Source organism: Struthio camelus, chromosome 5 (genome assembly GCF_040807025.1).
Source record: "Struthio camelus isolate bStrCam1 chromosome 5, bStrCam1.hap1, whole genome shotgun sequence".
Classification (NCBI taxonomy): Eukaryota; Metazoa; Chordata; class Aves; order Struthioniformes; family Struthionidae; genus Struthio; species Struthio camelus.
The window spans coordinates 49437122-49452644 of record NC_090946.1 but is presented as its reverse complement, the minus strand read 5'-3'; the positions used below and the strand labels follow the sequence as shown (position 1 = coordinate 49452644).

Here is a 15523-nt window from a genome sequence, read left to right as displayed (position 1 = left end):
ATTCATGCAAGTTTCTGAATTTTACGCTCGTAAATAATTGAAAAGCTTAGCACTAAGTTCTGCAATAAAATTCCATGTATGTGTTTGTCATACTCACTTGTGGTGAACTCCCTGCAGATGGGGGCCGTGTTAAATCTAGGTATGACCAACTTACAGCTGCATAGTGAGAGGCCCAAGGAAAGTTTAAACAAATATAATTGCTTAAACAAGTGTAGCCACAATAAGCTGGTGGGCATAATGCAGGATTATAAGTAAAAGAGAACCCTCTACTTATTTAAGAAATAAATGCAGAGGTTGTCAAAAAATTTCATGGTACAAATCACACCTTAATAGAGAATTTGCTGAATTTCCCTCACTCCCTTTCATGGCTGTACCACCAAACCTTGTCCGTTATAGCAAATGCTTTGTTTACACAAGAAAGTAAAAGACCCCGATCCTAGCCTGTGAGTGAGGAATGCATACTGCCAAGGGTGTACAAGGGCAACCATCCATAAAATAATTTGAGCTCTTTCCACAAGTTATGGAGCCTGCAGACTAGGATAGCCCTCTCAGAGTAAGTTTGAGCATCTGGAGCTAGCAATGGACTTCAGCCTTAGAGCATCTGGGAAATCAGTGGAGCACAGGGAAACCACTTTGTCTTGCTCTTTCCTGTCCTCACTACACTGGCTGTGGGTAGGAACAGGGGCACTAGAGCCATCATACCAATCCTGCCACCAGATGATTTCCCGGTGGTTGCTCCTTATGCTGTGATAAGGATGACTTTACAAATAAACCAAAACACAGCCAAGCATCAGAGCCATCAGTTATAAGCCACTTATATTTAAGAGCAGAGAACGAAGAATCCTTTAATTCCTCTAACTCCATACATACCAGAACACTACGTGGGTTAATATATTAAGTACACTTAAACAGCAGCAGTTATATTCCTTAAAGGTAAGTCTGAGTTAACTGTATAAGTTTATTCTCTCCAACAAACTTGAAACAGAATCAGTATTTTAGGAAATGAACCAAACTGAGTGCACAAATTTATTTTTGTCTGAAGCTCACTTTTTAACATTTAAGAACACTGGGGGGCGGGGAGGGGAAGAGTAATTCAAAACCTGCCTATGGGGGAAAAAAAGAAAGAAAAAAAGCTAGATTATTATTATTTGTCCCTTAAAATGTAAGGTGCCATGAAATTTTATTTAGAAATATTAGGAAGCATCAGACCTTTAAGGTTGTCTTTCTGTAGATCCTGCATCTTAACAGGCAAAGCTGTAGTTTCTATGGGAATCTTCACAAAATGAAAGTTTTCCTGTTTGTTTTTTAAGATAAGAGAATTGTGCTTTTCTTTCATTTATTGGGATGTGTTTGACCCAGGCTTTGCCTATCTAAAACCAGCAGTGCCCCTGCTATTGCTACTCATTTCCATGAAAGGATCAGGACTTTACATGGAAAGTGTAATCACTCCTCTGAGCAGTAAAAGCTGCTTTCTAATTGATTCTCACCCCTTTTCTTTTGAATCTTCTGTAGAGAGTCCACCACTGGCCCACAAACAAAAGAAAGCACTTTTTTTTTTCCAGTACTATAACTATGAAGCAGGACTCCTACTTTGTCGATTTCACAATGTTATTTTAAGTAAGTCCTGTGGAAACCCAAGATACTAAATCTAGATTGGTATGTTTGTTAAGATGAAAAACAATAATAAACAATGAGTATAATAAAATAGTTGCACAAAGTTTCAAGTCCCTCCCTTAGCAAAATGGATATAAAACCTCTAAGACCATGAAGCAGACTATTCACGAATCTGCTGCCAGTTTTGAAGCCCTAAGCCTTCCTTCTTCACCACCACTGTCTGTGATCACACTGCAAACTCTTAGGCAACAGAGCTGGGGGTATGCTAGATCCTCTCATGCCTGGATGAGAAAAATCAATGTCAGTATTTAAAAGACAGAACTACTGATGTGCAAGGTGACTACACATCACAACCTGTTCTGTAGCTCTAGAGTATTAAGGAAATCCTAGAGGAAAAAAGAAAGATGATGCATTGCACAATCTTGTTCTAAGCCAATATTACCCTTGGATCCCCGAGACCTAAATACGAATACAAATCAGGCTTGCTTTGGTCTGTATTTACTATGCTTGTTCTATGGGAAGAAAATAACTGGACAAGGAAGATACGTGCATAATGACACACTTTTTTTTGGAGCAATAGAAACATCACTTAAGATGTCTCATCTTTATGCATTTATCATTCAGGAAATGGTGACATGATCCATGTCATCTTTTATTACTCACTTCATAAGTCTTATTACTTAAAAAAAAACATTAAGTTAAACATTAAGGCTTTTCATTCACCATTTTTCACCTCTGTTAAAACAGAGAAATCTTTAAAATATACTGTGCAATTCACAATTGCAGCATATCCACTGCTTCTTTTCTGAATTTCAGGGAAGCCAATATAAGAATACTAGCATACTTGAATTTTCTCTATAACTGCACATTCCTGGAATATTGGAGTAGTCCATTGGCACTAGATGACAGTTTCATAACAGTCGTGCCACACGTAAGCCCATTGTACAGATGGGGAAAAAAGGCATGTCAGAGAAGCCATGGCACTTACAGAAGGTCCTATTATTTGGATTCAGATGAGCAGCTAGTTGCTGCTTGGTAGGCAGCGTTATCCGCACCTCAAGGCAACAAATTGAGGCAACACAGGCAGTCCACTGAAATAACTAAAGTCTTCCTGGTGATCGTGCTGGTTATTTGGATCATGCCTGGAGCGAGTGTGGAAGTCAAGGCTGCAGTCAGCATCTCCTGGTATCATTCTATCCTTAAGGCTATACTGCTTTCTTTTAATTCCCTTAATGCCATATGCTAATTTAGACCAGAAAGTTCCAAGTTTAAGTTTCTACCTGCATGTGTTTTCACATGTATATTTTTATTCTTGTAAACATTTTTAATATTCATTTACATCTTTTTACTGCATGCCTGAGAACTTATACAAGCAAAATTGCTGGTGAAATGGTAAGGGTTTATTTTGAAGATGATATCCTAAATCCGCGTCTGATTTTTAAAATCCTCAGCCCATCAAGACTTATATGTGGATCACTTTTTTTCCAGTGAATGAGCAACCTACCTGAGTAATATAGTGGTTTAAGTGAAGAAAGGAGAAGCCAGAAGGTAGGAGAAATTACTCACTTCAACCTATAGAATGCTTCCGCAACCTGAGCTCCAACTTTAACCATCTCTAATACCAGCTACTTACAAGAACCAGACAACAAGTTTGGAAAGAAGAGAGTATATTTAGACACCAGACCTGGGTCAGTTAGTGCTCTGGAATGAGTCACTTAGATGAGAAGTAATTTTACAGATTAAAAGCAATGTCTTGCAGTTATTTAAAATCAGATTGATTTGAAAATTCAGAGCCACAAACAAATACGTCAAACCACATTAAGAGACAACTAAAAATAGCTGCCATACTTCTTTCATCCCTTCTACTTCCCCAAATACAAAACAACCTCAGAAGCCAGAGCAATCACAGAATGGTTATCCCTCCTCTTCTCAGGCAAAGTAAAGACAATAAGACAAAAGGCACATGTATTACAATGTGTAGTGCCATAATGCAGTGTTTGATGCTCGAGAGGGCCTTCAACAAGTACTGTACAGCGAAAAATCAATTGAAAATCAGCATGATAACAGAGCATGAGTTGCCCTGTAATAGCCTTAAGACCCCCAAGGCTATGTGGGTCCCTTTCATCTGCCACACTGCTCTGACTCTAGGGGAGCCTCACTTCCCCTCCCTGAGTGCTCTGGACATGTCTGTATCTTTTACCTATTGCTTTCACGTTACACAGTAAGGAAAGCTGACAGCTTCAGTTAGGTCTTTTAAGATTTCAAAAGCAGAATTTGATTTTTCTTAGCATAGGCTTTGTCGTGGATTTTTTTTTTGCTTTGTTTTGTTTGTTTTTTATATAAATTCCTCTTTAAGTCAGCCTGCTGATTTTTGGACTGTAAGCATTCTCAGTAGGAATAAACAGCTTCTGATTCTACGACTGACTATACAGAGGGGAATCCTCTGTCTCATTCCAGAGGACAACTCAAAAGTGAAAGGGGAAGAGGAAATATGCACTGTTCAAGTCCATGAAAATTGTTATGTATGCAACAAAGTGGGCCTACAAATATTTCACTCATATGGTAGGTTTAATTTCAATATTTCTTTAATTACTTTCCAACAATGTCTGGTTTCTGTTGAATTTATGCTAGTACTTGGCATTTGGTGCAACCCCCAAAAGATAAGATGCATATGTCCCCTATTCACAGCCTTGGCATTTTACCTTAACTCAGGCATCAAAGGGATTGGTCTGAAAAATTACCTTGCTGATTAGCTGGGTTTTCAGGTAAATATAGAGTATTAATCCTTAAATTCTGAATATGACATAAGGTATACAAGTGTTCTGTCTGACTCAGTAGTAACATATCACAGCTTAAGGAGGACATGTACACTGATCTCTGTAAGCGAAGAAAGAGCTAATTGGGAGTTAAATTCAGTGTGATTATCAGCTTGTTTATGATAAGGGAGTACTCTTCTGAATAGCACTGTAAATTCATCCCTGATTGTGGTGTTAAACCACAGCTTATTCTCCCTCGCCTCCCCCCCACCCCCGGCCTTTTGTTTGGTTAGAAGGGGCTTTAAACTATTTTCAGCAGATGACAATGTCATGCTTTGATTTTCTTCAGTCTTAAATAAATCAGCCACATGAGCCTGATGTCAAATTTCACTTCACTCATAGCAGAAAGACACATTTTATGTTTACTATAAGAACACATTTGGGTAATTTTTCCCCATGTCATTATGAACATTAGACTGACCCAATTAATATGAAATGTTTCTATGCTGCTGGAACAGACCGTGTTACAGAAAGAGCCATTTGCACAACCTGTTCATGATTATGGGCCATAAGGACACAAAGATGGCATAGACATTTGTGGACCATCTGAATTCTTACAGGGAAAAGGAGGGGTGTGGGGGGAGGAATGACGTTAGCTGACTGTTGTGGGTCATGTTTTTTAATCCAGAGTATTGGACATGTAACACAGCAACAAGAGCTGATCATTTTGTTTAATCACCTTTTGGATCTTTGCCAGATGGTCTCTATTGAGAGCGCCGCAAACAGAGAGAGATGAACTGCGTCTAACATGCCACTAGAGCTTTCCCGTAAATGTCTGAGAACTGAATCCAACAAGAATTTAGTCTCAGAGCAGAAAGGGATACATTTAAAAACTATGTGCATTAACTATACTTTTCCCCATAGAATCCTCACTTGGCATGAATAATTTACCCACTCTTATGCTAATGGGATCATGAAAGTATCCCTGTGTCTTTAGTGCAGCTATTCTCAGCTTTCAGTAATTACCCCACCCAGTGAAAATAACATGGCTTCTGCAGTCACGAACGAGCGAACGGCCTACTCGTACCTGACGATTAGAAAGATCATGGCTGACAGTGGAGCGGTCGAGAAATGGACACAAGCTCCGGTAGCCTGAAGGATAGTTAAAGATACTAAATGTTCCGCTGTGGAACGTTTCCTTAGCTGCCTAGAATCAACATGGAGAGAGCAATTCCTTTAAGTGTGGGTAGAGGGGGAAACAAAAAATAAAGATAAAGAAGGTTCTAAGGTACTGTCTCTGCACCCCAGTACTAAGAAACAGCAAAAACATTCCTTGGTCATCAATGATAAAATTAACTTTTTCTGATGTTCTGGTTGTTTTAATCAGGGCAGTCTTGTTAAACAACGGGAAGAGGATTACAAAAAAAAATTAATGAATATCCTTCAGTATCTTAGTTACATGAAGGAAAATTCTCTAGTATTTTGTTTGCAAAAACTTTTTGCAATCATTTACAAAGAACTAGGCTTTGACCTCTGTCCACAGCACTCCATGCTAGGTAGTTCACTATGTAAAAATTATCAGGCTAAAACATCTGGGAAAGAAAGCTATGAAACAGCAGGGAACGTGGCTGGTTTATTGTTTATCTTTTGTTTATGAGGCAGTATTCAAGTTTAATTACTACTCTAAATTAAACTCTAACAGGCATCAGGAGACATCCCTTTACACAACTAAGTTAAAAAAAAATCCAGAGATTCCAACACTAGATCGTTCAAATAAGTTGGCATATATAGGAAGAAATTAGTCTAACAACACAGAAAGGCATTTAAGCATTTGCTACTGTATGTTTGAGTATGTTACATTATGAAACTATTAATAGTGCAATAAACATACAGTTATAACTTAGCAAATGGAATATTATCTAACATTTGGGGGTAAACTGGGTTAGGCTAGATAGGATCTAGGATGGAAAGAACGGCATGAGAAGGAATCCTACCTTTTTTATTTGGAAAGGGATAAATCTTTAAAAACAAAGAAAAAATCCCAAAAAATGAACGAAAAAAAGAAGGCAGAGGCAAACATCTCATCAGTAATACTCTCAAGTAAAATACTTTAGTTATTTTCTCTGAACAGTCACGTACAAAGGGGAAGAAAGAGTTCATTATGTTTACCATAACAGTAAGTGACCAGTTTGGGATGAACTTAGCTGTAGGAAAAATAAAAGTTAAAGCAACTAGCAAAAGATTATTCCAGATGGCATCTGTCATATTGTATTTAGGGTTATTTTAAAGAGATTGCTGCCACTATGAAAACATTCCATTGACAGAGTTTTTCTAGGCTGCATTTGAAACCCCAGCACAACATATTTCAAATATGGAAGTAAGTGTTTTTTTAATGTGTATGTGTTGATATACGTATACACATATATGCTTGTGTGTGCATGTGGGTGTAAATAAAATTGCATGAATTAAAAACTAAGAGTGAGCTGCAAGTGTTAAAAGGTATAATATTTAAAAGCCCACACACTAAGCTTTTACTAAATTAAAGATGAGGAATCTGCAGTTTTCACCAGCCTGATTATTAGAAAACTGTACAGTGAAGCAAAGCTTCACTATGAAATTTTAATCCTATTTATTGGATAGTGGGTAAGAATAAATGATTCCCCCATCTGCAGGAATCAAACAATATCTGCAAAGAAAATGTATTTGCTCACGCAATAGAAGGAAAGAAAAGAAAGGACAGGAGGATACCAAAATGTGACTATATTTAGCTAAGCTGGTTCTGGCATCATTATGGTTAATGTGCATGTGGTGTGCAGTGTGAGCTCAGCAGTTACTGGGCCAACTGTCTCAGTATTTCTGGGAATTCTGCCTATTCACAGTGCAGGGATTGTTCAATTGCTGCAAAATGTACAAAATGAATTTTACAAAAATGAATTGTAAGGAAGGCCCCATTACAACGATTTTACAGCAAAGATGTCAACATCAATTTTTCTTTCATGCATAACTAATGATTAAAACAGCATATTCCATTTGCCTAAGACAATTTATTTCATATTGGCACATCAAAATATTGAAATACAAAGTTATCTTCACTCTACCCTTATTATTCATTGCTGCTGAACCCACACCATTGTTCAAACCATGAAAAATAAAACAAACTTGGCAAGAAATACTTAAAACAAAGGCTCATCAATATTTTCCAATTTGTCAACATCTCAATTACAGCAATGGAAAAAAATGTAAATTTCATGTGCTCTGAACACTAAGGGGTCTATTCTTCTGTCAGTGCACATGCGTAACTCCCATCACCATTAATGGGAATTACTCATACATATCAACACAAGGACGGGCCCCTCAAACTTGAAAGGAAAAGATGAATTAATAAGGGCTACTCTCTTCCTGTATCTTCCTCAGCTGAAAAAAGTCATTGTTCTTTAAGAGTTTTTCATACTTCATACAGTTCACCTTTATGAGAGCTATGCCTTCTGAAATAATGCATCTCCACTGAAGCATTATTTATTAGGAAGTTTGATTTTTCACAGTCTGAAAGTTTGGGCCCTTCTTTTAGCATTTTTTTTCCTCCTCTCTCTCCCTCCTTACAACAGAGAGCTTTCCTTAGATAAAAGTGTACCCTTGTACAGAGGTAGCTTGATAGGTGAGAAATATGAAAAAATAAAAATGTTCTGAATTCTTAAGATGAATATACATACTATCCTCAACAGATTTATCTATACATACAACACCAGAAAAAACCTACAAAGCTGTAGTATCAACATTTGGGTAATAAATTTCCACTGAAGACTTGGTATGACTCTTATATGTGTATATACATATAGAGAGAGAGAGGGAGGGAGAGAGGTTTTTTGTTTTTTTTTTTTTTTTAATATTATCAGCAACTTATCCATCTCCCCTTTCTGCCTATTAGTTTGGTTCAAAGATTTACTTCTCATATCTACTGAAGCAGTGTAATTTCAATAACAGGACATTACCAGCTACTTTCATAAACAAATTTGTATATATCATGATGGTATATAACGAGCAAGAAACATAATACCTAAGTCTTCCAACATGCGTCAGCTCAAAGATGTAACCTAGGATGCGCACATCTGATTCCAGCTAATATCTCAGTTGACTTTGCAGAGAATTAGACTTTCCCACAGAAAGCAACTGTGAACAAGTTTGTGGGACAAGCATCAAACCAAAAAGTGTTTCAAAAGTACATAAAGATATTGCCCTAGGGAGTAGCCCTCAACTATTTTATATAGCGGGACAGATCATTTCCACTCAGCAGAAATAGTTCAATCAAAATCAATGAACTACTTATGTGAGTAAGGCAAGCTGCATTTGATGCCCCTTCATTATTGTTATTGCTACACAAATTAGAACAAGTTTCTTGTCTATGGCTCCTCATTTATGGTCAAATTTACTGCTCCAGGCCCGATCCTGAAAGGTGCTGAACTTCCAGCCAAGTCAGAGAGAGGCCATGGTTAATTAGGACCTTTCCGGATCAGGCCCTTAGAATGACTGAACTAAGAATATGACAAGCTAGGTATACAATCCTGGTATTATAAAATATGAAACAAATTATTCCCCAGTGCTTTCCTGTAGACCATATGTTTTTAAAACTTAAAAAGATTTATTTCCCACTTTTCATGCATAATCTGCCATATTCATTATTTGAAATATCCCATAAAGAGATTAAATAAGAATTAAAGTCTGAGAGCATCATATCCATCACGGTGGTACGAACTGATGCAGAATTCCAGAAGTCATTTAGCCTTGTAAGTAAAGGCAGTGGCCTTTTTCCACTTTGTTTCACACAGAAGAAGGAAAATATAATACCCTAGAAGACTTTCAGATATGTTTTGCCCCCTCCAAAGAAAAGACTGAATGATAAAGCTACACACACCTTTTAATCTTGTGCTTAGGGTTTTTTTACACATATATTCCTTGGCAAAAACCCCAGGGTCTTCTGTCTCTCCTCCCCTTCTCTCAGCCCCTTTCCTGCCATCTCCCTTGCTATAACTCAACTAACCCAACAGAACCAGTCAGTTTTAAATTTCAGTTGGGACCCCAGTGACCTGTTAATGAATCTACAGAGAGGAGAAAAACTCACAGTGTTGAGTTATGCCTGGTGTTGCTAGCTGACTTGGAGTCAGAAATGCTTGAAGCGTTAACGTAATTGCAAGAATGTGAAAAATGAAGCGTTGGGCTCCTGAGCAAAGCGAAAGGTCAAAGCAAGCCCTACACAAAACAAGTCTCTGGAAGATGGCCTCATTAGACCATTAAATCAGCTTCTCCTTTTTTCTCCTTTGTTAGATGTTTAGAGTGTTTTATTTTTTATTATTGGATATATTTAACTCTTTCTCCTTCCAGGGCAGGGAGAAGCTGATCAGATCTACTGCATAATTGCTAATCTCTAAAACAGTATTATGCAGCATTGATCTGTATTTGCGGATCTGAACTGGGATAACGTCAATAAACGCTCGGTAGATTACAGGTCACTAGTACTTAGGTTTGTTAGATGATCAATATGTTGTATAGCTTAGTTTTCTGTTGAACAAGTGAGGTGACATGTTAAGAACAACACAGACACTCACCACTAATAAAATTAGGATAATCTTTCAACATTTACTGCCTGAAGGCCCTTTCCTTAACTCTTTCAATGCCAGCATGTTTCTAATCAATTGAAAGTTTGACTAGATTAACCCTTTTGATACCAATGGGGCAATCATCACGTGCTGTCATGGAGAGCCTGTCCTCCAAAAACAGTGAAAACTCCTATGCTCTTTTATTTTTTTATTTTTTTTTATTTTTATTTAAGAACCACAGATGGGTTCTTAAACAGAGTCAGAAGAGACTGGCTGTAGCTTGAATCAATCTCTGCTGCCACCAGGCATCAGCAGAAAAGCCCATAGGTTGCTAATGTGACCTAAGACTCTAATGAGCTCCCATTCCCAAGAAATCCTTATGGGGTAAGTGGAATACTTGAAGCAGCATTTGAGGAAGGACTTAACAGAGGAAAGGAGCAGAGAAAAACTAACTAAAATAAGTAACTGAGCCAGAATGGGTCAAGAGAGCATTTTCACAATCTTAGAATTGGTTGGGACAAAATCACTGCCATTTCAGAGTTACAGAGTAAGTCCTGCCCCTTTCAAGAAAGTGCAAGGAAAATTCACAGATCTCTGTACCAGGCCTCCCTCTTTTTAGTCTTTCCCAGGGATGAGAGATAGAGAGCAAGCCAAAGCTGTCCCCAATGGGAATTTTGTCTGTACTATACGATCATACATCTTTCGGCTGCCAGCAGCTGAGCAGAATGCTGATTTGCCACTGGACGAGTGCCTCCTTTTAAAAAGCTGAACTGGGTACAAAGGAAAGCATACTAGCTATGTTTTACCCTGCTAGATCAGGCACCACTCTAGCGACTAATTCAGCCCTTCAGCAATTGGTTATCTTCTGCAGAAATGAGCACAACATTCATTTACGTCATGTACATTACCACAAACCCCAGCTTCCAATGGGCAGCGCATGTAGTTGTAGTAGAGTAACCAAGTACTTTCTTATGTTTAGGAATATTTCCTGAGTGCCCCAATATACATGACAAGAGATCAGAGACTGCACAGTGAAATGCAAGATACCTGAATGTCAGTGCAAGGGATTGCTTTATATCAAACATGGCTTGATGAAAAACCTCTTTAACTTATATGGGGTTTCTGGAACAGAGAGGAGTTAGAGGTGTAAGGATATTTCTTATCTAGGGGTGGATGAACACATTGTGGCAGATGACTCAGAGGAATCATTTTTTAAGTATGTAAACAATCTTCTGCTACATCAAGCATCCTAGCCACAAATACAAAGTAAACAGTTTTTCAACAGTAAAGTCCATGGCCAACTATTACAGGTAACGCTGGTTTGCTGCTTAGTAGTCAAGCTCTCCCTTTCATTAGCCACTGAAGCTATAATAGTTCATGTTGGAAGCTCATACAGCTCCAGTTCAACCACCTAGAAAAAACTCTGAATGACTCATGTTGGAATTGGATCACACCCTATGTCACGGCTGCTTTCTATCAGCAATAAGATTTCAAATGTATAAACAATTCATACAAATAGGAGACAAACCCAAACCAACGTACCAGAGACAAAATGTCCATGTTCCTAGAATCCCAGTGCATACAACACACACCAGATCGAGACCGACATGGGGATCTAGCTGCGTGACAGAGAGTGGGCCATGCGAGAAACATGGAATCACTTACGTCCCTAAGCATGGCAAATATCACAGTGGGAAGTGGCCTGCAGTGCAAGGCTAGACAGAGGATGTACCTTACAGCAGCAATACCCCTTGCTGCAGCAGAAGGCTGCTGCCTCTCCCCAGCTTCAGGACCCTGTGTGGCTTGTTGAATCACAGATTTGTCAACTGGCTATGTTTGGTGCATGTAACCCCAAAGTGGGAGAGAAGCAGTGGCAAAATGCTGGAGATGCATGAGATGGAGGGAGCACATTGTAAGGCCTTGGGGGGAAAAAAAAAAAAAAAAAAAAGTAATGTCATGCTTGCTAGCTTTCAAGCTAGGCTTTAAAAAGATCACCTTGAACTGCAGTCTTAAAAACGTAATCCTGGGTCAAGCTCCAAGAGTGACAGCAGACTGTCCTGACCCCACTTTTTAGCACTTGAGGTCTGAGTCTCATAGACTGGTACCCTCTGCAGTCATTCACATTAGTAATAAGTGAGCATTTTACACTACCATATCAAAATAACAGCCTTGGACACTCACTCAGCATGGAAGCTGGTGCCACACACAAAGTGAAAAACAGTAGGAAATAAAAAATTAAAATTTTAAACCTCCTGAACCCTGGAGAGGGCTTTGCTGTACAGATGCAAGAGTGGTTTTGCAGTTTCGGCACAAATTTATTTGGTGTTCAGAATTAAGATTTTCAGAGGCAAAAAATGAGTTTGTACAAGCAAATATTACAAGAAACATTTCTGACAGATTTGGGTTTTTGCATCTTCTTGATATAATTTAATGGCTTCATAACATCTTGTAAGAGTCCTTTTCCCAGCTAAAGTTACAGGTTAAATTCTCTGTCTATAACCCAGTTCAAACAACTGCATCACAGCTGGAGAGTATGTCTGTCATTATATTTACTTACACCACACAAAAATAAACTGTAGATAACCAAATTTGTAAAGGAATTGGCAGAACTAATCAATTGTTATTACAAAGCTTGTTTGAAGATTAGATATTTCTCTTTGAAATAATAATAAAATGCAGCTAAGTGGGTTAAGAAAAGGAAATACTGTCTCCCTAAGTTACAGCTGATTACACTGCAAGTCTGCCACTCCATGTTTACTCTAAGGCAGATGTACTGATATAATAAAAAAAGCTGGAGTTATTTTAGTCATGCCTACTTTGCACAGGGAAAAAGTTTGACCTTTTACCTTGCTCGCTGCTGTTGTCTCCGCTCTGGGAAGCATGGCCCCCACTGGAGGGCCCCGGTGTGCCTGCCGAGTGCGTTGAGGTTGCATCATCGTGGTCTCTCCAAGATGAAGGATTCTGGTGTCAGAGTGCCAAGGAATTTTTTCCACAGTTCCCATTCCAATAGCAAATGAAGAACAGAAAGAAAATCGGGAGAAGAGGGGAGAGGGGGAAAGCATACACATTAGCGTTTGTGAAATGTGCCAAACACTGATACTGTTTGCACAGTGTAATAATTCTTCAGCAGTGACAAGCAGAGGAGGTACAAAAATTTATTTGTTAAAATAAAGGACATTAAAAAACTAAAACTTTTCAAAGAGTTATCTGCATTTAATTGTATTAATAGCACTGCAGAAGAACATTTCAGAAAAAAAGAAAAAAATTTAAGTTTCCGAATGAGCTACTGAGGGGCAAGGGGAGGAAGGGAAGGAGGGAGTGGAGAGCATCAGCAAACCTGCACAGTGTACAACACTAGGTGTTCACATTAGGATCAGGGTAATTGGTATGCAACTCTCTCCCCGCTCAGTGCTTTGCCATGACAGATTAGAGATAGGAGGGGAGAGGAAGACAAGAGAAACAGTTTCAAGAAGTATAGGAGCATGAGCAGGGGAGGGGAGCATGCCCTCACACCCTCTCTCTGCCACCAATTTGAATGTTGGAAAAACTTCAAGCAAATGGAAAGTTATGGGGAAAAAGTAAACTTCCTCTGAAACACATCATATACACCAAGCAAGATGCTCCCCCCACACACACACCTCGATATGACACATTTCTAAAGACTTTCTAGATGTATCACACTAACAGTTCGCTTACAAGTATTGTCAAGAATAACCACCAGGTGATTATATAAAATAACATGTATAGCGATTTTTATGTAATCCTTTCTACATTACTATGCATAAAACACAACAAAAGAGAATGCAGAAGACAGAAAAATGAAGTTTGACAAAACTTGGCTAAGTAAGACTCAACTACTGTACTTGAGTCACATAATTCATTCTAGCTTTCTAATTTATTGAGTATTGGCCTTCCTGGAGCGAGGAGCTGCTCTTTAAAGGAGTAAGCAAGGAAAAACTTAACATTACAGCTTAGTGCTACTTTGTTGAGTGTGTTCTCCTCCTGTCCTCCTCCCCTTTCCTGATCATTCCCAATACCCTGCTGTTGCTTAAAGGAAAACAGGAATTCTACTGTACAGGAAGAGCTTTATCAGCACCACATGAAGGCAGGCAAGAGATGGAATTTCCTCTGGCAGAAAAGGAGAGCAAGAACACATGAAACAGATCAGACTAGGGGCTGGACCTGCATTACTTGTCACCTGTATGTGACAACTTAAATCAAGCACATTCTAAGAATTCAAAACAAACAAACAAAAAACAAGAGAAGAACATTACTTGTGAGGTTTCATCATGTTTTAATCGGCATTGTGAAAAATACTGGGCTATTAGCACGAAGGAGGAGATCCTGACAGCTGCAAATGACAAGTTTTGATAAATTCTTAGGGTGGGACTGATTCTGACTTCACTTACACCAATGTATAGTAGGAGTAAGTTCAACAAAATCAACTGATTTACCCATTGTAAAATCCAGTGTAAGTGCGATTGAAATCAAGTCCCAAAAATATATCGAAACATCTCCAAATAATCTCCTAGCACTGATTAGTACCACATGCTTTATGGTAACATAAACTAGAACTGCCAAATAACATTTTGCTACAAAATCCAGTAACATAAATCTAAAGGGCTTGACCCAGATCACAGCATAGACAAAGGGAAGAGCCTGTGACTTCAAAAACATTTTGAATAAAGGTTAAGGTGACCAGAGGGTAAGAAAAATCCAAATCCCCTTTACCTTACATGAACACACACATATACAGCTCCACAGTGAGACAATATGAGTAAATCAGAGAAAATAGCCCAGGATCTTAAAAACCCCCTAAATGATCAGCAAAACAGACAGCATTTGTGATACAAAATGAAAAAAAAACCCAAAAACAAACAAAAAAACCCCACCCTATCAAACTCATCTACTTTTCTAACACAGAACTACAACAGAGAAAAACAGATTAACAATAATATTTGATTTTTTTTGAGGTCATTATATTAATTAGGTCTCTGGAATTGCTATAACTACCATAATTCCCCAAAATTTAATAATTAAAAAAATTACCATTATTTCATAGAATCAGGTGGAAAGATACACAAAAAGAAAGATGAGAAGTCTTGAGAGTTCAAGCAGCCCAGATGTTATTTAAAAAAAGGGTGGGGGGGAAACAGGCTATGGCTGAAAATAAGGTTAGGAAAAAGTTCAGATGGAAATAAATGCAAAAAATAAGCAAGTTTCTTTACAGGCTGGATTAAAACAGTCGTGCCTATGAGCTTCTCTTTTTATCTCTGAGTTAGGAAGCCACTCAAATAGCTTCAAGCTGAAGGCAAACAGCAGACAGGAGCTCTTCAGCCCTCTGCAGCCTCTTAGCGTCAGCTGTTTGCCGGATGGTAATCAGATAAAGAGCTAGAAGAAATACATGAAAAAGGAAAGAAACAATAGCATAGCATGAGTTTAGCCCTCCAACAACATCAGGCTGGAGCCTTCTTTTAGAAAATGTAATAATTGCAACATGTTCACCTAGGCTAAACTTTTCAGGAAACACAGTGAGTTATGTTAATTTTATGCACTGCAGGC

The 15523-nt window shown here is 38.4% G+C and overlaps 1 protein-coding gene across 7 annotated transcripts in view; it reads right to left on the bottom strand.

Moving 5' to 3' along the window:
- The window catches only part of MEIS2 (Meis homeobox 2), a 173009-nt gene that overhangs the window by 143711 nt on the left and 13775 nt on the right, over positions 1–15523 (bottom strand). For all 7 annotated transcript variants that reach the window (XR_011141546.1, XM_068946316.1, XM_068946318.1 and 4 more), the window contains exon 7: positions 12808–12922. Coding sequence is in view for 6 of the 7 variants with exons in the window: in XM_068946316.1 (XP_068802417.1) it covers positions 12808–12922 (115 nt within the window). In the remaining variant the exon portion in view is untranslated. The remainder of the gene's footprint in view (positions 1–12807; positions 12923–15523) is intronic.